General features: G+C 38.3%; 4 protein-coding genes across 4 annotated transcripts; 1 reads left to right on the top strand and 3 right to left on the bottom strand.

Moving 5' to 3' along the window:
* Positions 1–1,940: 1,940 nt before the first annotated feature.
* On the top strand, positions 1,941–2,453 carry LOC145895891 (luciferin 4-monooxygenase-like). The gene has a single exon (XM_082984670.1). The coding sequence runs from the start codon at positions 1,941–1,943 to the stop codon at positions 2,451–2,453; it is 513 nt and encodes a 170-aa protein (XP_082840796.1).
* An 8,735-nt stretch (positions 2,454–11,188) lies between these two features.
* Positions 11,189–13,613, bottom strand: LOC145895890 (sialate:O-sulfotransferase 1-like). The gene is made up of 5 exons (XM_082984669.1): positions 13,463–13,613; positions 12,885–13,071; positions 12,210–12,448; positions 11,698–11,913; positions 11,189–11,568 (listed from the first exon to the last, which is right to left on the bottom strand). The coding sequence occupies exons 1-5, from the start codon at positions 13,611–13,613 to the stop codon at positions 11,189–11,191; spliced, it is 1,173 nt and encodes a 390-aa protein (XP_082840795.1).
* Positions 13,614–18,032: 4,419 nt separating this feature from the next.
* On the bottom strand, positions 18,033–20,264 carry LOC145895889 (sialate:O-sulfotransferase 1-like). Its single transcript, XM_082984668.1, has 5 exons — positions 20,114–20,264; positions 19,528–19,714; positions 18,878–19,116; positions 18,553–18,753; positions 18,033–18,409 (listed from the first exon to the last, which is right to left on the bottom strand). Exons 1-5 carry the CDS (start codon positions 20,262–20,264, stop codon positions 18,033–18,035), a joined length of 1,155 nt encoding a protein of 384 aa, XP_082840794.1.
* A 2,489-nt stretch (positions 20,265–22,753) lies between these two features.
* LOC145896130 (heat shock protein beta-7-like) lies at positions 22,754–24,044 on the bottom strand. Its single transcript, XM_082984989.1, has 2 exons — positions 23,810–24,044; positions 22,754–23,547 (listed from the first exon to the last, which is right to left on the bottom strand). Exons 1-2 carry the CDS (start codon positions 23,944–23,946, stop codon positions 23,442–23,444), a joined length of 243 nt encoding a protein of 80 aa, XP_082841115.1. The 5' UTR covers positions 23,947–24,044; the 3' UTR covers positions 22,754–23,441.
* Positions 24,045–25,208: the final 1,164 nt, after the last annotated feature.

The raw sequence follows: 25,208 nt of genomic DNA, 5'->3' as shown, positions 1-25,208 counted from the left end.
CCTAACTCCGCAACACAAATATTTGCAGACGTTTTTTAGGAACGGAAATCAAAATGAATATTTTTACTTCACTGAAGAGAGAAGCCTAGTTTGTATTTAAACAAACTTTTCACTTCCTATAGGTTTAAATCCGCACCACATAGGCGGCAATTAAACATATCCACATATTGCCGCACTAATATATGGATTTTACGCATTCTTCCTTTATATTCTGACATTTAAAACTGACAGTTTCAAATCCACTGTCTTTCACATGTCTCAAAGACATCCTGTGGAACAAAGCATCATTGTGTGAAATTAAAAAATCCAAATTATGACAAACGTTGAAAAGGATTTCCTCGATTCATGCAGTCTGCCATTGCACTAGCTTGTTCCGGGGTTGTAATACTGATGTATTGAGACGCACGCAACCACCGTTGACTCAAACATTTGTGTTCCAACAAACACTTCGTGAAGAATGAGAACTACACTTATCATAATTAACTGGCTCGTACACGCCAAGTCCTTACAGAAAAACCTGCACTTCTTCTGCTTTCTAATGAAATTCAAACTTAGCTTAAATATCCTTGAGGTTGGCTGTTCGGTGAAACACGTGTACCAAGGTGGTCTAATAGGAATTTCTTGCGTTTAGCGAACGTTACATAAGTACTGTTCGGAAAGGCAATTTAACTTAGCCTATTTGCATTTGGTCCGTCAGCGTTGCGTGTTAAGCTTTGGCCCATACCCACCCATTGAACATGGTTGACTAATAGAAGGTATGCATTCATTTTGGTCTTTGTGTGACTGAATTCGGTATCATTACACATATTTATTCCATGTTATAAACTTGGATTTTGCAGTGACAACGTGTAATTATATTGTACATATTTGTTGATACATCAGCTCTCATTGATCGGTTGAGTTGTAATCGTACAAGATATTGTATATATTTGATTGAATAAATCTATTTTGCAGTCAGCGGACATCTGTTTGAATCAACGCAGGCTGAACACGAGCCAATGCAAAGTATTGACATCTATAAAATTCCTCCCGTCCCTGGGAAAACAAAACGTGGATGTGCAAAATGAATATATTTATCCACTAAAATATCCAAACCGCTACAAACCTCACTTTTATGCTCCGATGTTATAATCTATGGTCAACTCACCATCAAATTTCCTCGGTTTTGACGAAATAAAATCCATTTTGAAAAAAAATTAAAACCACCCAACGACAATTTTGGTTTAAAAGTCAAAGTAGCAGATAACATTATAGAAGTTAATAAAGACTTGTTTTGTGGTGGCGCGGATTAAAAGTGGATGTTGTAAAATAACTGTGTTGACTTCTTCCGTTTCGAAAGATGCATCGTATAAAGTTAAGGAATATAGGCAGTGTAAAATTTCAACGTCGGGGAAGATCTTACTTTGCTTCCCGCAGATATTTATTTTCACGCTCAGTGTTCCTCCTGACAACTGATTTCCTGCTCAGCATTTAAATATTTCCATAATTATGACGTTGCAAACATGGTTGCAAGTTGATTGACAGCTTCGTGCGCGGCGCTCGCCTGCCAATAAAATATTGACACGTTGACTTGAAATTTGTATTTTTCCGCATACATCGAACGGGAAAACATATATCTATATTACCGTCCAGTCATCGAATTTTTGTGTATATTTAGCCCATAATTCAACAAAAGAACAGAAGGTAATAGATATATATGTATTTTTTGGCCTTTGTGGGATTGAACTTGGGGACATAACTCATGTTTATTTCCCTACGGTTTAAACTTGGTTTTTGCCGCGACAATCAGACTTATTCCGTAAATGGTTTCATGAACCCATGACAGGCGCCACGATAGGTGATTTTCTTACTTTCAAAAACATTACAAACGAAGCTGTATTGGAAAAAACAACAGTTTTAGGTATCTTATAGTTGGCAGGACATGCATACCAAAAAGTTTGATGCAGAAAGCAAGTGATAAGTTTGGTGTGATTGTAAACTGTTGTTACACTGGTTCTGAATTCGGGCTGGTTACATGTTCTCTAATAAAAAAACCTCCATTCGAAAGTGCAGGAAAGCTTTTCCCCAATGTTCAGCTTAAAGTGATCGACGTCGACAACGGAACAGAACTCGGTGCTGGTAAACACGGAGAACTTTGTGTGAAGAGTCCTTGCGTTTTCAAAGGATATTCAAACAACAAGGATGCAACTGAAGCAGTGTTGGATGAATGTGGTTGGTGTCGGACAGGAGACGTGGGATATTATGACGAGCAAGGATTCGTTTACGTGGTCGACAGACTTAAGAACGTCATCAAATCCCATGGAAATATGGATGTTTTTCCAGCCCAGCTCAAAGAAGTACTTTTGTCTCATCCAGATGTGTTGGAAGCAGTTGTTGTTCGTACAGCTCATCCAGTTTACAACGAAGCGGCAAAAGCTTTCGTTGTCAAGTCTGACAAAGGAAGAGTTGTTTAAATTCTTCAACTCGCAAATGGCAGGATACCAGCAACTCTTCGGTGGGTTGGAGGTTATTGATCATATTCCGAAGACTGGGGGTCTTGGAAAACCCAACAAAAATAGACTAAAAACACTTTAACTTAATTTGTGTCCTGTGCTGTAATTTTAGAACACTCAAACTACATAAGAACACACACATTTGTTTTCAAAATGCCGTTGTTTAAAAAAAAAACATGTCAGGTTATCACGCTTTCAATGACCCTTGCGCCATGTGCGCATCAACCTGGTGTATCTACTGCAAGTATTGATAAAGCAAACATGTTCATGTTCTGTCTATAGGTTTTACCCAAATATGAGTCGGTTTGCTGGTGCTACGATCGTTAATTTTTTTCCATCTCATGCTCTTCTTGGATATCGCAAGAAAAAATGTTAAAAAGTGTCTAATGTTTTGTCATAAAACCCAATAAGACACATAGAATTTCCACAACCCTATATAAAAGCAACACGTGCGGAATGTTTTTGAATTATCCGTTTGAGGTTTAGCGTAAAAATTTTCATTTTGATATCTGATCAAAACTCAATGCGGAAAATATAGCGGAAAATTCCAATACAACGAAAATCCAATAGTTTCATCCAAAGGGTTCCCTTATCTAAACAGTTATTTCGGCTTTTTTTGAAATGACATAACTTTACTGGCCTTTGATTGTAGTGATTTAAGCTTTGTTGCAATATACATTTCTGCAAGTGGAAATGGAAGTAGCCTAATGATAAACACGTTTGTTAGCGGCCAGTACTACTCAGCGAAAATGTCTGCAACGAACTATTAACAAGAAGTAAAAAGAATGTTTGGATTATCGCGTTCAAAATCGGCTTGGGTAATCGTTTTTAGGTATTTTATTTTCTCGCACCCCAGCTAAACAATGATCTCATATGATGGAAGTGTTGGAATGTTGTTGGCTGATTAGCGTTTTGTCTTGAACCACTGTAATAAACTTTGACTAATATATTAATATATTTAACTAATATAACGACAAATTCCATTTGGATTTACTTATTGTTTGGAAATCCCTTGTGATTTAGCTTCCTGCTTGTCACTGTGACAACTTGTAAACTATTTATAGTCCTTGTGTATAAGCTGCAGACAGATGGCCACTGTTTCGACCTAAAAGGTCTCATCAGTGCAGCTGGTGTGACTATCAGACGACTTTGCTGACCAAACGGCCAAGCAATTTATAGTCCGTATAGTATTTATAGTATTTATAGTCCGTTTCTAAACCCTTTCTTTATACATCAGTAGTTCTTAACATTTTCACCAACCACTTCTATTAATTTAGATGGAATGCAGTTTATGGCGAAACCTAGAGACCTCTCCCCCCGGCCCTAAGATCAGATCTCGCACGCGAGCATCCTTCGTTAGAATTAATTCTCTACCAGCATCACACATAGCGTAGTTTGGTGACGATTTGTATATTTCGATACATTGGATACGAATTACAATAAAGACGATCACTGCCTTCAAAAGTGTTCATAATGCGTTGCAATTGTTTGATTGTTTGATTGGGAAATCAAATAACATGTTCTTTTTATGCAACAGGACAAGTCTCTGGAATACTGTAGCTTGCTTCTCCGTTTAATTCCGCTTTGTCCATCGTCATGGCAACGGCGTAATCGACTGGACAGATGCAGTTATTGTAAATCGCATCCATCTCATTTCTCAAAAGCGCTCTTGGCCACATCATAAAATTGCTGATTCTGCCACTGTCAATAAAACATATTTATATCGGGTTATCGAAGTTTTTCCAGGGTTTAAAAAGGGTCAAAACAGACGGAAACAAATGTAATTAACTCACAATAATGACGGTTCTATTTAAACATTTTTTCGAGCATAAATGTGATCAGTGTGATCAACCTGTTGCAATAGTGCTATGACCAGTGTGGGCACTACCCAGTGATCGCTATAGGCCAGTATCTGCAGTAGTCTGTGGTAGGTCCATTTTTCTCTGTTAATAATGCATGAAAATTATTAAAGTACCTCAATTTTTATTTATTAAATCCAATTAAAACATGGAATAATCAAATCCTGTTAAAATGATTTACTTACTGACTGTTCTCGAATTTTCCGTGTGAGATTTCAATTCTTTTGTAAATGTTTTTATCGCAAGCTCTAAACTTCCCGTGTCTTTAAAAAAAGGAAAATCGTCCAAACCAATGTTTATTTTAGCAAAAACAAACATTTTTCTTACTGCCAGGTGGTCCCATAGGTCCGGGCATCCCGTCCATGCCATTCATGCCGTCCATTCCGTCAATGCCTGGAGACCCGTCCATTCCTATGAACAACACAATAAAGTTATATCTTCGCCTATGTAAATGCTAAACCACACATCAATAAAAATTTTATCTACACGAAATTGAATATGAGTCATGTGGTACAAACGAATGATTAGATGTTACGTCACACTTGCTAATATTTATTTAGCGCAATCTAATATGCTGACCGTTGTTAAGCAAATGTTTCGAACACTTCTGTGCTGTGCTCATCATCAGTGTTGTGAACTAGCTGAGTTGCTGTTACGACAAAGCGCCCACAAAACCGGACAATCGAATGCACAGACAAGCAAAAAACAGTAAACAGGACTGAGCTATCACGTGACAACAGCTCTCCTGAGGCGCACTGCAGTGACGTCATCATATGACATACGCCGGGCTCTACTGTCAAATCTAAAGTATTATTTTGGAAACTCTCTAGACTCAACATCACAGCAGGCCATCACTTAGTGTTGATGACAGCTCCAATCATTCTTCATCTTTATCTCCTTCTTTAAGTTCATGTCACTGATGTTGATCACAGCAGTGTTCGAAACGTTTGCTTAATATGATCAGAGTATTAGCTTTGGCTTTCCCATTCAACATAAATAACTCACAAAGTTTCTCTCATCTAACTTAATTTAGCGTTCAACGCACATTGAAACCATGGATCAAATACCTATTGGGCCGACTGGTCCTTGGGATCCTGGATCACCTTTAGGACCACGAATTCCTGAAAGCAAATTAGATTTGGAGTAAGTTAGGTGTGTGATATTTTACAGCCAACACATATTGGGTTTTGATTTTTAAACAACAGAATCTTCGAATGGTTCCTTAATTTTTCCAGAATCTAGCCCTCTTGTTGGCATTGTATTTTATCAGCGACACCAATTTTCTATTTTGATAATAAGTGAATGTTATGAAACTATCAGAAGTTGCAAATTGCAGTCAGCTGATTTATTAACAATCTTAAAATATAGATTTCGCCTGCTCGGGAATTTTCCATCAAAAATGCACGCATTCTGTTTGGTCTGCATGTACCATTCGTGTGCTACTTGTTGTCCACATATACACATATGGTTTTGTTTACCTTCCAATATCGCTGTTCCATCTTGAACTTCAACAGGGGTGCAGAACATATTCTGTTGAGTGGCACTTTGACTGGCAGGGTTGCCGTTGACCAATGTTGACAAAATATCAATCGTTAATAGCAAAAGAAACGAGAACATTTTCAAATTCATTTTGCCTCTGCTGCAGAGAAACATTTCACCTTGGTTGCGATGTTGTTGCAGACTGATCAACTTGAGAAATCAAAGTCCGTATTTTCCTTTCAACAAGTCTTGTGCAAGCAAATGAGCCTGAGCACTCATGACGTCATTTATCGAATTGCAAACATGGAGAAAAAAGATTATTTTCAGGGTCGGGTTAACCCATTTCATATCACAAGCTACATCAGCTGTGACTAAAGATTGCAAAATAAGAACAAATTGCCCTGATTGACTTTTTCTTTAGGCTTCACAATTGCATAGAAAGTGCATTGCGCGAGAAAAGTTGTAGAACCATTTAATTTAAATGCCCTGTTTTCATTCCTCCCAGCTCTTCGTTGTTTTAATGAAAGGGTGTCGCTGTTTACCAGGCAGCCTACAAATGATCATCACCGGGGACATAGAAAAGCATATACTGTGTAGGCCTGAAGCAAGCGAATATATTGTGACAACATCGTCACTGACTGTTTGTGGAAATACCCTTAATTGCGTCACGATTAGCCAACTGTCACCAATATCTGTGTGTTGGAGTGTAATGTATTACCAGGGAATCGGCAGCGAACATTTGTTTGTCGACGTACCTAAGCTCACAATCATTTTTTTCTGCAGGGGAGTTACGTCGCAACTGTGCGAGGAACTGGCGAACCATGTAAAGTGAAATGTAAACACAGTTACGGGCCTGTGAGAATTGTGAGTCGATTGTGCGGGCGATCACTGCGATGGTTTATTGGCGACTGACAGCTTTTACAGGCTCGTTTGATCCGTACTGTGTGACGTACGAAGTGGCGCTAAACTTCTTTTTTGAAGGCGAATAGAACAGAAACCTCTTGCTAAAACCTACATTATACGTGTATTCGATATGAGGAAAAGCAGATAGCAATCTTATTTGACAATTGAAAGAGTCCTAAAAAGTAATCAATTAAATTAGTTTATTCCTGACATACTTTTTCCAAGGAAACAGTGTCGTTCTTTTTTGAAGATGGTCGTCAAACCTTGACTTGGACGAAAATATCAAAGCTTTCTTTTCAATTACATTCAAGGGGTTCAAACAACAAGACTGGAGGCTCTTTTGTCGGTAAGCTCTTATAGAACGCCTAACGTCTGAATATTTTTAAAAGAAACCTTCAATATGATGCTACTATTTTTTCTGATACATTTACGCGTAGAAGTTGTCGTCAGTGCTTGCAAAGTTTGAGGCATGCGAGTTTTCGACGAGTGCCGACTTGGAGGATTACTTGGCTTGTGGGAGGTTTGGTTCCGTTCGACGGTGCGGCCACCCGTTATTGAGGAAGGTCGTTGCTAAATGTATTTCGTTAGCTGGAGAGAAGGACGAGCTCAATGCACGTATTGCAAGGTAGGTTCTTGTTCATGTGAATTTTCCAAGATAGTCCAAAACTGAATACGATGTTGGGAAGCAATAAGATATTCTTTTTGTTTATTTTGTTGCAACTCTCCGACTCCAATTTCACTCAAAAGCCCTTTTTGCGGTGTTTATAGACAGCCTATAGTTTGAAAGAAGTTGTTGTTTCTTAAAAACAAAGTGTTTGAAACGAAGATGAAGATTTTCGCCGATATAGTATTGTCTAGTAATTTCGTTTACCTCTATCCCGTTACTCCCTTGTCAAATATTAAACAAGCGTCGAACTATTGTGTGCAGCATTGAGCGCGAGGTTGGATGCCTTGTCCGCGTTCGCCACGCAAACATCTTAAAAATCTACGGTTTTATAAGTTGGAACAAAGAACTCGCGATAATTCTCGAATACGCGTGCGGAGGGAGTCTTCGTAGTTACCTGGAAAAACACTATGGCATCAACATCCGCTGGAAGCAAAGACTCCGCTTCGCTCGTCAACTCGTTTCAGCACTCTCTTTTTTGCACAATTACAATGAAAACGAGCAGTTCTGCCATTGTGACGTCAAACCGGAAAACGTTTTGCTCACGCAAAACTTGGATGTGAAGTTGGCCGACTTTGGTTCCGTAAATTTCATTGGAGAGCAGAACTCTTTGCCCATTTGTGGAAGTCAAACAAAGCAATGTACACCTCTTTACGCAGCGCCTGAGTTTTACAACAATGGGCAGGCGCACCCTACAGTGGACATTTACAGGTATGTAATGGTATAAAAATTTGCTTGCCACTTGGATAATTGATTTGACTCCGATTAAAATCCGTTTGGGCCGAAAGACATTTTAAATAATGTAACATTTCGTGATTTTAAAAAATTCTCCGATTTCAAAATTGTGCAATATTTTATAACTGTCTTCTACACCTTACGTTGTTTGGCTTTCAATAATTTTAGCTTTGCCATGGTTCTGTATGAGATCGTCACAACATACCCCGTTTATCACGGACACCAACGACCAGCTGACGTCATGATGTTGGTCATTACCATGGGACGAAGACCCGATGAGAAATATATCTTGGAGGCAAAGCAACTGATCGATAAGGAAAAAGACCACCAGACCTTCATCACATTGACCGAAATAATGCGAAAATCGTGGGACAGCGATCCTCAAGCTCGACCAACATCACGCACAAGTACGACCGACTGTGCTTTACAGTAGCAGTAATTAAGTTTAATCTAGAATAGCGGTGATTTGTCTCTGTTGATTGGTACCCAGTTGGGTACCCAACGGATCTACGTTGACCGAAAGGTACCACCGAGTGGGAATCTGTGTGCCTACTGGTGTAAAAGCTAGCCACAGTGCCCCAGTGTCACAGTCAAGAGCTGCACCAAGACCTTACATGTTAAAACAGTGCGTACACCCTGCCCGCAGCTTTCAGTGTTGAATAAGTTATGTTAAAACTTTAGTTTATCTGTTTATCATTTCACGACCACCCAATGCATTTCAAGTACAAATAGTTTTGCAGAAACTGGTACATGTTTCTGACGACCAAGGACAACCAACTGTAGATGTCGTTGAGGATAGTTCATTCTATGTAGTAAATCCTCAATCAAACCTCAGCCTTTTTACATTCCCGTTTAAATTTCCTGCTCAAAGGGCGTACAGTCCTCAGCCATCCACATATGCTCCACCTACCATAACCTACTCAAGTGCGCCGCACGTCATTTTGAAACCCGCCCCTATTCGAAACGGACAACACCAAGGTAACACTGCATTCACTCTATGGTAAATGAAAGAACGTTAGGCTATCAGCCAAATTACACAAAAAGTGTCAGTTTTAGTGTTGTTTACATAACGAGACAATAGTTACTGCCAACTCAACTGTTAATATTTATGCTTGACATTGCAGTTTGCTCAGGTTGTAGACCTTGTACATTGCACTTTAAAGAAAGTTATCTATATCGTAAAACTCTATTGCAACTGTGCTCTTATACATTTCCAACATTTTTTCTAGGACTATCGCCATTATTTCTTCCGGGGTCTGCTCTCCCCAACGTCCCTCACAGGCAAGTTCATTACAATTCATTTGCGATATATGTATGTCAGGATGGAAGGCCATAGATTCTGTTTCATGACAAAGTCGATCCTGGTCTTCAGTGTAGAGTTTTGTTAACAATGTTTTAAATATATTTAATTTTAAATTCAGTAGAAGTCTTGAGGTTTGTAATCGAATGCATATTTTATAAAACAAATTAAAAATATTATGTGCGCAAAAGAGCCATAATAATCAATGAGAGCTGCAGACGGGGTGTATACATTGATTATTATATATAATATGATTTGGGTGAAAGCCGAGCCAATAGCGCTATTGGGTCCCAAACAGTTGTTTTGGCCATAGTGCGCTCCACGTGGTTCGTCTGTGTTGATTGGTACCTAGTTTGATACCAAACATATCGACGATTGACCGAAAGGTACGACAAAGTGGAAATCTGTGTGCCTGCTAGTCTACCAGCTAGCACAGTGCCACATCAACAGCTGCACTGATGAGACCTTACAGGTCGAAACAGTGCGTGTATACACCCTGTCTGCAGCTCTCAAATTAAAATACGCATAACGTGGAAACTATACAGTTAGCGTTATAATAAAGGGGGATTCTTGTAAAGTACTCCTATGTTTTTTGCACAAACAAAAAACAGCTTTTTTGACACCAACATATCCGAGTTTAACAGGAATTCACTGGAGATTCACCGCGGGAGAACCAACTCCGAAATTCAGCGTCGACGCAACAGCATCACCGATACAGAAGTCAATAATATTTTTCTTCAAGAACCCAACTCCCGGACAAGAAGGCACTCAATTTCTGCACCGTATGGAAGTCGTACTTTTACCGCAACTACTGATTCTGTTCGGTCAACTTCCCCTTCCACGCCGAAAGAGGAGATAACAACAACAAGTCCCTCGCCGGTAGGTGGAGCCAGATGCTATCCTGCCACCACGACAGAAAGAGATCAGCACTATTCCAGATCATCTCCGCGTGTTGCATCCGATACTGTTTTTAAGTTTTCTTAATGTTTATGTTATAGTTGCGATTCTTCTGGCCTTTTTGGTGGCGAACCTTTTTTTTCACGTGTGGCGCCTGACTTGTTTGTGCCTTTTGTAGCCTTTGTGGTTTTGTCGGTGCCCATGCCGTTTTATTTCTTTTATGTAATGCTCATCTGAGTACGCCTTGTTGTTTTTTTGCGCAAAATACAAATGATTTAATTTTGATAGGTGGCCTTAAAGACTTTAACCTGAGAACAGTCAATGCAAATTTCATTCAACAAAAATCTTCTTTCTGGAAATGCCAACTTTTTAAACAATTCATCATTGGTGCTTGCCAGATGGGCCTTTATGCGTTGATAAAGATACGTAAGGGAAAACGATTTTCGACAATTTCTAATGAAGTAGTACCTGAAGCATTTTCTTTGATACTCTTAAACTTTCACTAAATTCATCTTCTTGACTAAGAAATTTCAATGTTTGCAACAATTATGTGTTTGTATGAAAATCCCATGCGGATAGATTGTTGCTTTATTTAAAACAAAATGGTGTCTTTTAAGCACAACAAAATTTTATTACTGGCACATTAACTATAACCCTAATGCATATCGTACCACTGCATTGTAATCATTAGACAGGTAGTTGCACAATAGGTACGCAATAATAAGAATATACCAGCTGACTACAAAAAACATAATTGGCCATATTGCTTTGAAACAAGAATTTAGGTAATATTGTGTTGTTGGAATGTGAAACCAACAGAGCATGGTTGAAAAATCTTATAGGGAGATAAGTTTAATAATCACAAATATTCTGAGTCAATTTCATAGGGCGGCAATTCTTTTCTAACTCCCGCATCTTTCAGGATTTTCCGTACTTCTCTGATTCCGTCGTTTATAATTTCCTTCAACTCTTTGCTGTACGGGTTTAATATTTTCTTTGGCTCCCTCCGAGCCATCCCAGTCGTATCTTGACTCAAACAAGCCAATCTTTCTTCAAGATTTGGCGGTGGTAGAATTGAGTTTTTCGAAAACTTCACCATCTTTCGGATGTTAGAAATGGGGTTTTCGACAAGATCCTCATAGTAAATCACAAGAAATGGCTTCCCGTCGTCTATTACGGCTTGTGGAACAAACTTCCAATGTTTCAACATGCCTTCAATTTTCCTTTTTTTTGTAAACTCTATGAATTAAATGGTTTGTTTATAGCCACTAGTCCATCAACTCATATTCAAATATTATGCAGTTGATCAGGTTTGGTTTTGAGCAAAAACGAATAAAAAATATTGCAATGTATAAATAGTTGTTGTACCTTTTCTGAACACATCTTCTGGGGCGTGAGCAGTGTGAGTCTTGCCATTGGATTTTTCAAGGTTTATAAGTGAGATGAACGCCTTGTACGGATTCCGTATTAAAACCACAACAGCATGGACTGTAAGTAGTGACAATGTATGCGTACGCTCGAAGTAGAAGTGTTCCTTTATAAAATCGACCCTTCCTAGGTTGTTCATATTTTCTCCTAGAAACCCTGGAAAAAAAAAATTTGAGAGGAAAACCAAAGATATACTGCTCGGTATTAAAAATAAATAAATTGTATCACTTTTATATCGACCTTGAAATTTAGATTTTATCTTCGTTGTTTTTGGTCATCGTTACCGCTATGTGGAGGTGTTATTACGATAATAAAAAATAGCTATAACACATTTAGGTTCCCTTATCCCATTTCGGAGAGCTTGTGTGGGCCAAATGTGGCACACCAATGGTCACTGGTTGGACAACCCTGCCACACACGATACACATCGATTAATTACCCTATTTGTTTACCAGAGTTAAGAAGGACTTTCTCTCCGTAAACACTTCCAGTGTAAAATCCTGTTGCTCTTTCAAGCATGTATCGAACCCACGTGTTCCCGGAGCCGGGATATGACGCAAGCAATGTCCTTCCCCGGGAGCCAGGTGGAAGAAACAGGGATTCGCTGCATCGTTTGTCCTCCACCAACGTACGGAAGAGCTCATGAGATGATGAGGAATTACAGTCAGATGTTTGGTGGGTGAGATTGAAACTGCAGAAAAAATAAACTAGGTATGCAACAGAACGAATCCGAATGTTCGGATTCGGATTTGGTAGTGGCTATATTTGAATATTCGGATTCGGATCTAATAGTGGGTATATTTGAATATTCGGATTCGGATCTCATAGTGGGTGTACTTAAATTATTTGTCCGAATCCGAACATTGACCTTGAATTCTACATGAAATGTACAAGTATTAAACTTATGACTTTTGGGTTATTGCACGAAAATGGGAATTAACGCAAGAATAATTCAATAATCAAACAGACCACCGCGTATGACCAGAAAAGTCTTTGCCATAGCAATTTTACCGTGCTTTTTTGCTAACGAAAGCAATATAACTATTTTTAATCGACCATTGTTATGGCATCGGTCAGATACGAAAGGAAGACTCAACCTCCATTGTTTTCTTCCAACAAATCCTCACCTATCCGACATGTGACCGCAGTAACATGAACTTGGGTTTCGGTACAACGCCACTGGGTGGCGATCAAGTTCACAGGCCAGAAAGCACTCTGAAATGGATGTGACGTCATCATATCGCAGCAAACTGGACGGTGGAAAGTTAAAACAACCCTTGCTTCTGGTCTTGAGGTAAGACTGGGTAAAGGGTTCTGAAGATTTAGGAGTATTATTTCAAGCTGTTTACAACATCTTAAAGTGTAAACAAAAAGCCTTGACGAATTGTATCTTGATTGGTAACGAATATTTTATGGATGATGTTTGGTTTTGAAAATATAAATTTTTTTGTAACAAGTTAATTTTATCTATTTGCCACAAGTACGTTTTTTGAGAGCAGAAAGTATAATACTGAATAAAAAACTTGCTGATCGTTTCGAACACTCCTGTGCTCATCATCCGTACTGTGAACTAACTGACTAAGATGCGACTGTCGAAAATGTTTGCTTATAATGATTAGCAAATTAGTTTTGGCTTTTCTGTTCCAGGTAATCAACTTAAAAGGTTTTTGCACATTTGATGGAATAACATCAAGATGAATCTTACCTTTCACACAATCCCCCTTCACTAGATGTAAATTGGCAACACCTTTTCCTCCACAAGTTTCGTTTGAATTCCCAGGACAGGGGTGAGAGCATGCATGCGATAGAATAGGTTTTCTATGTTCAACAAGTTGGTTTACGTCATTTCCACACATGCATGTGTTGCCCGCAGTAATAGCAGCAAGCTTGGTATTGCTGTAGAAATGTTTTAAAGCTGTAACATGATAGAAAAAACTATACGGACCCGATAAAACGAGAATTTTCTGTTTTCCATAATAGCGTTCATTGAAACAAAATCATGTATTTGATCGAATTTTGCGATGTAATTAAACACTTTTCGATGTAATATGCACATATATTGATTAGATTTAAGTATGACGTAAATTCTCTGGTACTTGAGAAAAAAGCAATAATTTGTCAAAGGCTACCAAAAGCACACAAGAGCGTCGTTTGAACTAACATACCTAGCATTCGTTTGACAAAAACAAAAAGATATCGCTAGAGAAATACGCGAATTCAGTAAAATGTTTTGCGCAACAGGGATAGGTACCACTGCCTTGCACTTAATTATATACACTTCTGCTGTATATTTTTTGAATCCAACACGTTAACTATACTTACTTCAACTTGCAGAGGGTCGCACATCGATGGATGGTCATATACTTATAATGGGCGACGAATGCGTGTGCTTTGTTTACGCTTATTGTGTAGCAACCAAGATGCATGGCTAGAATTCAAAAACAGTCGTATGGACTTGACGCTTTATCAGGTAAAAAATCTCATAGTTTAGCCACTGTGTTAAATATATAGTTTGGAACTAGTGATGTGTTGCGCCGGATCCGGGTACCCGGACCCGGCCGGATATTGACCAATTTTCAATACCCGGACCCGGCCGGATAATACACTTAATTTTATCGGATAGTTGGGAAAGCATTTTTGTCCTAAAAGCTGACAAACATTTCGCAAATTACTCGTTTTTGGGACCCAGTCTGTTTTACTCGCCGACGTAAGATTTTTCTGTTATTTGTTATTAAGGATTTCGTGACGTGTTATACCATATTAACAAATGCCCACGTTTATTTGTTCCACTCATGACAGGCTAACCTTAACATAGCATTCTGTTTGGCAATCAAACATTTTTGCCATAATACACGAATCGGTGTTAACAAACTGCCGGATCCAAATTATCCGGCCGGATTTGATTAATAACTATCCGGATCCGGCCGGGCTGGATAATTTGGAACTGGGAACATCACTATTTTGAACTAGTGGCCTGCCTTAAATCAGAAAGGTTCTTTGCTTGTTGTTATGTTAAGGAAATGTCCAATTAACCAAACGACAGGTTGCGGTTTTGGTTAAAGTCTAAACAAATCACAGTTGGTCGGGTGAAAGGAGACATAAGTTAGTTAAAGCCTTAACAAGCCTTTACGTCGTCTTTTAAAGGTAAAATTTGTGAAACTAATCAATACAAAAAAACTTCAATTGTCAAACCAATGTGATTAAAGAACAAAAAACTGAATAAATTTGAAAATCAAAGGCCCCCGACAGGTTGTCGATCGCTCACAGATCGCTTTGTGGAATTTAATATATAATTATATTGTCAAACATTGCATGTACTTACTTTCACAGAAAACTTGTTTTTGTTTTCTCTGTGTAATTCGTCCCGCCCTACAAATATACATAAACACTGTTAAAACTAAGGCACGATACACCGACTACCGAATATTTCATGCTTATAAAGAAGTGATTCTCAATCTTTACGTCATGGAGGGGCCCTTTCGATTACGTCAGAATAGTCACAGGCCCCTTTCAACTGCAACTGTTCATTTGTTGTTGATCAGAAAAAGATAAAAAAAAACTACTGGAATCAACATGTGCTGCTCGGTGGCGACCAACTGATATCTCCTCACACTCAAGCCTCATTACGTTTCGTTAAGCAATAGTTTTTACCTTTTATGGTAGTATTTCATTCCAAATTCTTTGTGTGAGAAGAACACACACATCGCAAAAACGTAAACTGCTAAAACCACAAAAATCATCCTCTTTCGAACTAGCAGCATTTTCATGGCTTGCCCAAAAACGGAGTGCACTGGTTTAGAATTTCTGGTTTTAAGCAACACTAAAGAACTGCTTGCTGTTTAGACGATAAACTGGCACGTGCCTCTTCTGTGCTCTACAAGCGTGGCAATTAACAAAGCGCGATTGTTTCAATGCGCGATGGAACAATGGTGTAGATTGTCGATATGATGCTATTGTGTTGTGCAAAGCAGCACTTCGTAACTCTGCGCGGAAGCGTTCATAATGTATCTATACGACTTAATAGTTTGGTTCGGGTTAAAATGGTTTGTTAGTTGGGGTCGTCAAGCTTTCGAGGTTGTAAATGTTAAGTAAATTTACATTGCTTCTGCGTAGGTTGACAATATTGATACATACCCCAGCATACACAGAACTATATTGTATAAGCTGCAGACAGATGGCCACTGTTTCGACCTAAAAGGTCTCATCAGTGCAGCCGTGGTGACTATCAGACGACTTCGCTGACCAAACGGCCAAGCAAAGACTTCCACTTTGTGGTGACAATATACAATCACCGTCATCCTTTGGCCACCAAACTAGGTGTAACCTTACGGAGAGAACAAGGTGGAAACACTATGGTCAAGCAAAGCTCAATCAATACTGCCGTCAGGCCAATGCAATATATTTTCAAACTGTCTTCAACACCCATGGCAATCTCCAGCAACAGATTGTTTTTATGAAAATATTTACATATGATGTACGAATAATCTGATTAAATATGATTAATAATGTCGGCTGCTATAGAAATCATAACTCAGTGGTAATTAAATAAAGACAGTTTTGTTAATTTTAAAAATGATTCTTTGCGTAATAAATATACAATTTAGACTCAAGAATAAATGCAATGACGATGTGAACTGATTATTTTGCTGTTGTTGTAACTCCATTGCTTCGGAATATCTCGTTGAAAACTGCGTGCATTTCCAATACGTAAGCGAGGAGATAGTATACGATTCAGTTTGATACAGTGACAAACTTATTTTGAATAAAAAAAAAAAAAACAATCTCCAGTTTTTCGTTGTCAAATAATAGATGATTTTATCCAATCAGCGCGCAGTACAAGCGTTTCATCCCGCTTTAATTTTGATTTCACTGTGGTGGCGTCGACATTATGCGGCAGCTGGCATATCTTCAAACAGACATAAATTACATAATGTGCCTATTTCCAGTGGATTACAAAGGCTTAAATGGGAGCGAAGAAAGGTTAAGTCGTCGATCGCGGTTTTCTCTACGCTGACCTCGACCGTCATTATTTTACCGCAACTACGTAATCTCTTCGATTAACATCCCCTTCCACGCCTGAAGACGAGGTAACAATAACATACCACTTGCCGGTAGGTGGGGCTAGATGCTGCCCTGCAACAGCAACAGAAAATGATCAACAATTTTACAATGAAACTGGAATGATGATAGAAAAGACGTTTTGTAACGAAAATTTATTAGAGGCAATTTTAAATGGAAATGTAAAAGATGAATCTACACCACTGAAGCAAATTTCACCCTTGCGATCTCTGCGACCCACCGTAGGAGCTTGCAAAAAGCTTTTTGAAACGCTTGGTTTGCAACCGAACAATCTATCATTGTGGCTCACTGCCCAAGTAAAATACAATGCAAAACCCGGCTTCATGGATGCATTTATTTTCATTTCAGACAGACATACTAAACCTTAACGGGGAGTATCTCGCATACGATACAAAAAACTGCGGTTTAACGCCAACAATTAGAATTTTGTTGAATTTATTAAGCTTGTCCCGAAATTCCATCCCCCCCTCGAGTGGGATATGTCCCACTGCACAACTCCCATGTCAATATTATGATTCAGACTTTGCATGCCCGAACCAAAACAAAATATATGTATGCCTTACTTTAACAAAAGCCTCTCATTAACCAAAAGGGCAAGATATCTGGGACAAAAGGAAAAGGGAAGAGATTCCATGGGCCCTTGTTTATAAACATGTCTACGTATTAACCATAGAAACCAAACTATTTTAATGTCGTGTCGTGACAACTAACGAGCAATTACATTTTTTTGGGAAAATAAATATTAACATGTGGATATTTTGAAAGAAGCAAGTGGAAACTGTGCGTCATGATGTTATTTTATTTTTAGGCGGTAAAATAAGACAAAATATAAATTGATCAGATTCCAAAACACTATTTGGAATACATTTTTATATACCAAGCAAACTTTTTTCAAATAGTGCGATGATATGTGCAAGATATGTTATTTACATGAGCAAGTACACGGAAAAAAAACGACCTTTCCAAAATGTTAAAACCCAGTAGTCCAAATTGACGGGATCTGACTGTGCTGCAGTTGCTAAGTTATTAACAATGGAAAGCGAACAAAAACTGAAGCAAATTAACTTACAAAATGTTCTAATCACAGCACAACTATTCGAATAGTACTCAGTATGTTTTGGCAAAAATAACACGCACAAATTTTTCTGGCTGTTGCGCAACATCTCGCGAGCGTTATTTAAGATTTCCAATAATTATCACAAATATTCTGAGTCAATTTCATACGGTGGCAATTCCGTTTCAACTCCTGCATCTTTCAAAATGCTCCTCACTTCCCTGATTCCGTCGTTTATAATTTTCTTAAGCTCTTCGCTGTACGGGTTCAGTATTTTCCTTGGCTCCCTCCGAGCCATCCCAGTCGTGTCTTGACTCAAACAAGCCAATCTTTCTTCGAGGTTCACAGGTGAAAGAATTGGGTTTTTCGTAAACTTCACCATCTTCCGGATGTTAGAAATAGGGTTTTCGACAAGATCCTCGTAGTAAATCACAAGAAAAGGCTTCCCGTCTTCTATTACAGCTTCTGCGACAAACTTCCAATGTTTCATCATGCCTTCAATTTTGCTTTTGGTAAACTCTACAAATATAATTGTTTGTTTATAGCCTGTGGCACTGGTAACGTATTTACTAACACCTATTCAACTATTATGTAGTTGATCAGGTTTTAACTTTTGCCAAAACGGTACAATGATATGGGTGAAATATAAATAGTTGTTGTACCTTTCCTGAACACGTCTTCTGGAGCGTGACCAGTGTGAGAATTTGTTTTTCCAAGGTTTTTGGATGCGATAAACGCCTTGTAAGGGTTCCGTATTAAAACCACAACAGCTTCGACTACACTTAATGGGAATTTATTCCCGAATACCAAGTGTTCCTTAAGAAAATCGACCCTTTCCAAAGTCATAGTTTCTCCAAGAAACCCTGAGAAAAAAAGATTTTATTCGAGAGGAAAAGCAAATATACACAGTCTGCATTTCTAAGATAAACTATATCATGTTTAATTGACTTCCAAATTTATGTTTGTTAATTTTATCCTTATTTTTACCAGAGTTAAGAAGGGATTCATCCACAAAAACAGTTCCAGTGTAAATTCCTGTTGCTCTTTCAAGCATGTATCGAGTCCACGTGTTCCCAGATCCAGGATATGATGCAAGCAAAGTACTTACCCGAGAGCCAGGAGGAAGAAACTTGGCTTCGCTGCATCGTTTGTCCTCTGCCAACGTACGGAAGAGCTCATGAGATGATGAGGAGTTACAGTCGGATGTTTGGTGGGTGAGATTGAAACTACAGGAAATAGATCTTAGTAGTGAATGGGAATTGATCCGAGCTAAAAGTTATCGTATTTAAATATTCAATCGAATCATTGACCAAGAATTCTACATGCATTTTACAAAATTTAAATTAAGGGCTTGGAATTGCGCAGTGTCGCCGGCTTTATTGCATAAAAATTGGAATTAACGTAAGAATCATTCATGAATCCAACGGGCACCCCGTCTTATGACCAGACATATCAATATTATAGCAGTTTTAGCACGTGTTGTTGTTGACGAAAGCAATAAAACTATCCTCAATTGACCGTTGTTATGGCACCGGTTAGAAACAAATGTACGACTAAAACTCGTGTGAGCTCAGCATTGTTCAAAACGTCTGCTTGTCCTTAAAAACGCATAATTAATTATTTCAACATGTCCTCACCTATCCGACATGTGCCCGCAGTAACATGAACTTGGGTTTCGGTACAACGCCACTGGGTGGCGATCGAGTTCACAGGCCAGAAAGCACTCTGATGTGGATGTGACGTCATCATATCGCAGCAAACTGGACGGTGGTAAATTGAAACAACCCTTGCTTCTGGTCTTGAGGTAAGACTGAGTAAAGGGTTCTGAAGATTTGGAGAATTATTTCAAGCTGTTTACAACCTCTTAAAGTCTAAACAAATAGTCTCAACGATGTGAGCATTGATCGGTTACGAATATTTTATGGATGACTTTTTGTTTCAAAAATATTATTTTTGATTGTTTGATCTTGTACCTATGCATTTACTACATGTAGTTTTTAAATTGCCGAAAGTATAACACTGAATAGACCGCTTAAAGCTAAAATGCTGATCATTATAAGCAAACGTTTCGAACACTGTTGTGTTCATCATCAGTACTGTGAACTAACTGACTGAGTTGCGACTGTCGAAAATGTTTGCTTATAATGATTAGCATATATTAGCTTTGGCTTTTCTGTTCGTGTATTTAACTTATAACATTAATAACATTAAGATGAATCTTACCTTTCACGCAATCCCCCTTCACTAGATGTAAATTGGCAACACCTTTTCCTCCACAAGTTTCGTTTGAATTTCCGAGGCAGGGGGTAGAGCATACATGGGATAGAATAGGTTTTTTACGTTCGACAAGTTGGTTTACGTCATTTCCACACATGCAGATGTTACCCGCAGTGAGAGCAGCAAGTTTTGAATTGCTGTAAAAATCTTCAAAGCTGTAGCACACAAGCAATAATTTTCCAAATGTTCCCCAAAACACACAAAAGCGTTGTTTGAACCAACATACATAACATTATTTGGCCTGTCTATTCGTCGAATCGAGCCTTTTTTGTAGTTGCAGTGACAAAAAACTATTGTTTGAAAATTTCGCCTGGGAAATTTAGGAAAATATTTTAGGCAAAAGGAATAGGTACCACTGCCTTGCACTTAATTATATACACTTCTGCTGTTTCTTGTTTTGAATCCATCACGTAAATTGCACTTACTTCAAATTGCATAGGGTAGCACACCGATGGACGGTCATAGAGGTATGATTGGCGACGAATGTGAGTACTTTGTTTACGTTTATTGCGTAGCAACCAAGATGAACGGCTAGAATTCAAAAACAGTCGTATGAACTTGACGCTTTATCAGGTAAAAAATCTCATTGTTTAATCAATGTGTTAAATATATAGTTTGGAAATAGTGGTTTACTTTAATAACAGAAAGGTTTTTTTTGCTTGTTGCTTATGTCAAGGAAATGACCAATCACCCAAACGAGAGGTGGCGGTTTTGGTTAAAGTCTAAACTAATCACAGTTGGTCGGGTGAAAGGAGACATAAGTTAGTTATATGCTTAACAAGAGTTCGCGTCGCCTTTTGAAAGGTAAATTGTCTCTTGAGCTACGAAACTTCACAGACCAATGTGCGAAAACTAATCACCATAAAAATAACTGCTTGTTGTCAAACATTACATGTACTTACTTTCACAGAAAACTTGCTTTTGTTTTCTTGGTGGAAACCGCCTCGTCCTACAAAAATACATAAACATTTTGCTAAAACAAAGGCAGGTTACCCCGACTACCGAATATTTTATGCTTTTTAGTTCACAATCGACATGCGGGTCAGTTTTGATTACGTTTTTTCTTTTTTTTTGGCCACACTGGGGTTTGAACCGTGGATATCCGGGCCACGAATCGCGATCAGGTTTTCTTCTGCATATGGGTCAGGCGCATGACCAATACTGCTAATCACCCGCCCGGTTTTTCAAAAAAAATCGGCAGTGTTTAAAGTCCGGGTTTCACGTCACTATAGGTTTGTTTGTCAATAATAAGGCTGTAAAGTGCTTATGTAAACCATATGTTTCCGCAGGTCTGTTGCAAACTGCTTATTTTTTCAGACTTTATCTAAAGTAGGGATTTAATCATTCACACTGCACATATTTAGAATTGCCGACGATCTTCGGTTGGCGAGGAAGGTTGGAAACCATTGATACAAAGTTCTACATTAGCGCTAACCGGCCGGAAAACTTCTTGATTCAACGCAACAGTTTACCTAAAGTATCAAATGTTTTTTATTTGTTAACAAAACTACTGAAATCAACATGTGCTGTTCGGTGGCGACCAATTGATATATCCTCACACCTAATAGTTACGCTTTCGTTAAGCAATAGCTTGTACCTTTTACGGTAGTATATCATTCCAAATTCTTTGTGTGAGAAGAATACACACATCGCAAAAACGTAAATTGCTAAAACCACAAAAATCATCCTCTTTCGAACTAGCAGCGTTTCCATGATTGCCTTAAAACGTAGTGTACTGGTCTAGAATTCCTTGGTTTAAAGCAACACTGAAGAACTGCTTGCTGTTTAGGCCAGTGATTCCCAACCTTTTTGTGGTTGCATACCACTTGGAGGTAAATCTATTTGAGGCGTACCACCTAATTGAGTGTTACAAAGTAACCTGAGGAGGATGAAGTTGCAAACATTTTGAGATCACTTAGAACTTTCTAAATTCGAACTACATCCGCAAATTACGGAAAGGTGCACACATACAACTTGGAATGCTGTCGCGTACCAGTAACACCAGTTAGGAAAGATTGGTTTTGACCAGGGCTGCCAGATGGTCAAAACACTTGACGGCCAATTTTTTTTTCTCTTACGGCCAAAATTCGGCCAAATCACGTTTTTGATATTTTTTTCTCTTACGGCCAAAATTCGGCCAAATCACGTTATAAGTTTGATGATTTCTACAAAAACGACTACATAGCCGGAAATAAATTCGTAAATTGTATGTTCAAAACACTGTTATCTATATGCTCATCAGTGGTTTCAAAACCGGTTATGTTGCTAAAGCATTACGATTGCAGCATAATTCTTCACCAACTCAGTCAAGATTAGTTTATGACGTAACAATTTTTCGGAGACATATTTATGACAACACAATCGTCCACAAATCTGTTGATAACCTGAAACCAGCAATGCCTTTTGTGGATTTATATAGTACCAAGTGAAATTCGGCCAAATTCGGCCAAATATCTGCCTTACGGCCAAACGATTTTTTCGCGGCCAGGCCGATTTTCAAACGGCCAAATTTCTGGAATTTGGCCGTGAAGACGGCCAAATGGCAACCCTGGTTTTGACGTTAAACCGGATGTGCCTTTTCCGTGCTTTGTAAGGGTTACAATTAACTAAGCGCGATTGTTGTCAGAACAATGGAGTATATGTTCGATGTGCGATGCCATGGTGTTGTGCAAAGCAACTCTTTGTAACTCTGCGCGGAAACGTTCATAGTATATCTATACAGCTTAATAGTTTGGTTCGGGCAAAAATGGTTTGTTATTTGTTGACAATATTGATAAATACGCCAGCATGCACAGCACTTAGTGTATACTTAAACATACATTATATTTTCAAACTGTCTCCACGCGCAGCACGCATGGCAGCTCCAAGCAGCAACAAATTGTTTACATGTAATATTTACATATGATGTACGAATAGGTATTTGAAGTAAGTCCAATTAACCATGATTTATTACACGCGGCTGGTATAGAAATCATAACTCAGTGGTAAATAGCGAGAGTATTTGTTAATTTTTAATAAAGTTATTCTTCGCTCAAGTACAATTTAAAATCAACAGTAAAAGCTATGACGATGTTAACAGATTATTTTGCTGTTGTTGTAACTACATGATTTCAGGATATCCCGTTATAAACTGCGTGTATTTCGAATACGTAAACGAGGAGATAGTATATAACATGTACTCACAACAACAACAAAAATACCAGAGAAAAATGATTCGGTTTGATACAGTGACAAACTTGTTTGGAACAAAACAACAATATCCAGTTTTTCGTTTTCAATTAACAGATGATTTTATCCAATCAGCGCGCAGTACCAAAGTTCCATCCCGCTTTAATTGTGATCTCACTGTGGTGGCGTCGACATTATGCGGCAGCTGGCATCTTTAAACATACGTAAATTACATAATGTGCCTATTTCCAGTGGATTACAAAGGCTTAACCTTGAGGGCGAAGAATGGTTAAGCCTCTTACTCGCATCCGTTACTAATTTCCAAGTAAACAATACCGGACCTCGGTCAATTGTATGGTTTTAAATTTAAGGCAAATAAATATTAAGTACGCACTGTAGTATTACGTCTTCCTGGTATTACATTAAGGTTGGTAGTTTTTCTGTTACATAAAAAAACATAACTTGATCACTAACTTGTGATTGAACTCAGCTTCGGTTTTTCCGTCAATCGAGGTTTTTTCCGCGCTGACCTCGACCGTTTTATTCACCGTTTTAACAATTATGTCCTCAGGGGGAAAGTCCCCGACGTTCACCACCATTTCCCAGCCCATTTACTCTTTATTTTGCCAAGCCACCTTTTCAAACAGCAGCAGTAACGTTACGAATCTCGACTTCAGATCAAAACAGCAATGGGTAACGTCTTATCGCACAGCGCTGACAGACTACGTTGAACGCTAATCGAGCTTGCATGGGCTAATCACGTCTCCCTAGAGAGCGAACGCGTCACGAAGTATGTCCTTTCATGTCAATCAGACTGTTGTTGGTGATAGCGTGACTGGGTGTAACGCGACAAAACCGAGCAGTTTCCGTTGATTGTTGACAAAATTTGGTCTGCAGTGAAATAAGTTTGTCGGTGTTCACATGTGTGCGATGTTGCCAATAACCTTTTAATGGACTCCTTCTTTGTTTTATTTAACCTTTTCTTTCTTTTTCCCACATCACGAAAACAATTATAAATTGGAAACAAATGCTCTAAAAAATGAACTTAATTACTACTTGGAAAACACTGGATAAAAGTTTCAGAAACAGAACAATTTACGTCATTTAGTTGTCTGTCACAATATCTATCAAACGTATCGCAGTTTTCAGTTAAAACCGCCCTCATTCTTACATTATTTATCATAGAGTTTAGACTAAGATATGAAAGGTGAAGTTAAATTAGATCAAATAAAATTCAAAACCCCGGGGATGATAAGCACTAAAAAACGTTTTGTTTTTTGTTTGTTATTGGTTTGTACAAATTAGCGTATATTACGCAAAAATAGTTCAGAAATACATATAAGCACATTTGTTTTGTGCTTATATGTTTTTCTGAAATAATTTTGCGTAACATCCTTAAACACGTGAAGGAAACACTCCGATTTTAGCAAGTCAAGCGGAACGAGGTTCCCAAAAGCAAAACAAGTTTCACCATCAACGTTTCGAACATTCGTGAATTAATTATTTCTCTGTGGTTTTGAGTGTGATGCACAGACCCGAACTATGTTGCCATCACTACTAATTCGCCGAAATATCGAAAAAGGTTCAAAGAAATTCCAGTCGCACACAGAACAGATTCAGTTAATACTTTGTTTTTGTTGTCAAGGTTATTCGGAAGGGATCCAAAAGCAGTATGATTTAGACCTTTGAAAGTCCTTTGTGAATAAATGTTAATAGTGTGGAAAACAACAGTAGATGTTATGGACACTATGAAGCTTATGTATATAATGTTTTTTTAAGACTTACTATGTTTGTTAAATTTTATAACATTTTTTGCAGGCGTTCGTAAACTATAACTTTGAGATTTAAGGGCACACATTTATTATTTAATTTA

Source organism: Ascidia mentula, chromosome 3 (assembly GCF_947561715.1).
Source record: "Ascidia mentula chromosome 3, kaAscMent1.1, whole genome shotgun sequence".
Taxonomy (NCBI): domain Eukaryota; kingdom Metazoa; phylum Chordata; class Ascidiacea; order Phlebobranchia; family Ascidiidae; genus Ascidia; species Ascidia mentula.
The sequence above is the reverse complement of the archived record's forward strand: the minus strand, read 5'-3'. Positions and strand labels throughout refer to the sequence as shown.

Excerpts from the sequence above, each read along its gene's own strand:
- LOC145895891 (XM_082984670.1), top strand. The coding sequence starts at position 1,941 with ATGCAGAAAGCAAGTGATAAGTTTGGTGTGATTGTAAACTGTTGTTAC.
- LOC145895890 (XM_082984669.1), bottom strand. The coding sequence starts at position 13,613 with ATGTGTGGAAATGACGTAAACCAACTTGTTGAACATAGAAAACCTATT. Across the intron at positions 11,914-12,209 it reads GAAAGTCCTTCTTAACTCTG|GGTTTCTAGGAGAAAATATG; the intron begins GTAAACAAATAG and ends TTTTTTTTCCAG. Across the intron at positions 11,569-11,697 it reads AGAAGATGTGTTCAGAAAAG|AGTTTACAAAAAAAAGGAAA; the intron begins GTACAACAACTA and ends TTTAATTCATAG.
- LOC145895889 (XM_082984668.1), bottom strand. The coding sequence starts at position 20,264 with ATGTGTGGAAATGACGTAAACCAACTTGTCGAACGTAAAAAACCTATT. Across the intron at positions 18,754-18,877 it reads TGAATCCCTTCTTAACTCTG|GGTTTCTTGGAGAAACTATG; the intron begins GTAAAAATAAGG and ends TTTTTTTCTCAG. Across the intron at positions 18,410-18,552 it reads AGAAGACGTGTTCAGGAAAG|AGTTTACCAAAAGCAAAATT; the intron begins GTACAACAACTA and ends TTATATTTGTAG.
- LOC145896130 (XM_082984989.1), bottom strand. The coding sequence starts at position 23,946 with ATGGGCTGGGAAATGGTGGTGAACGTCGGGGACTTTCCCCCTGAGGAC. Across the intron at positions 23,548-23,809 it reads GAAGCTGAGTTCAATCACAA|ATGCCAGCTGCCGCATAATG; the intron begins GTTAGTGATCAA and ends GTATGTTTAAAG.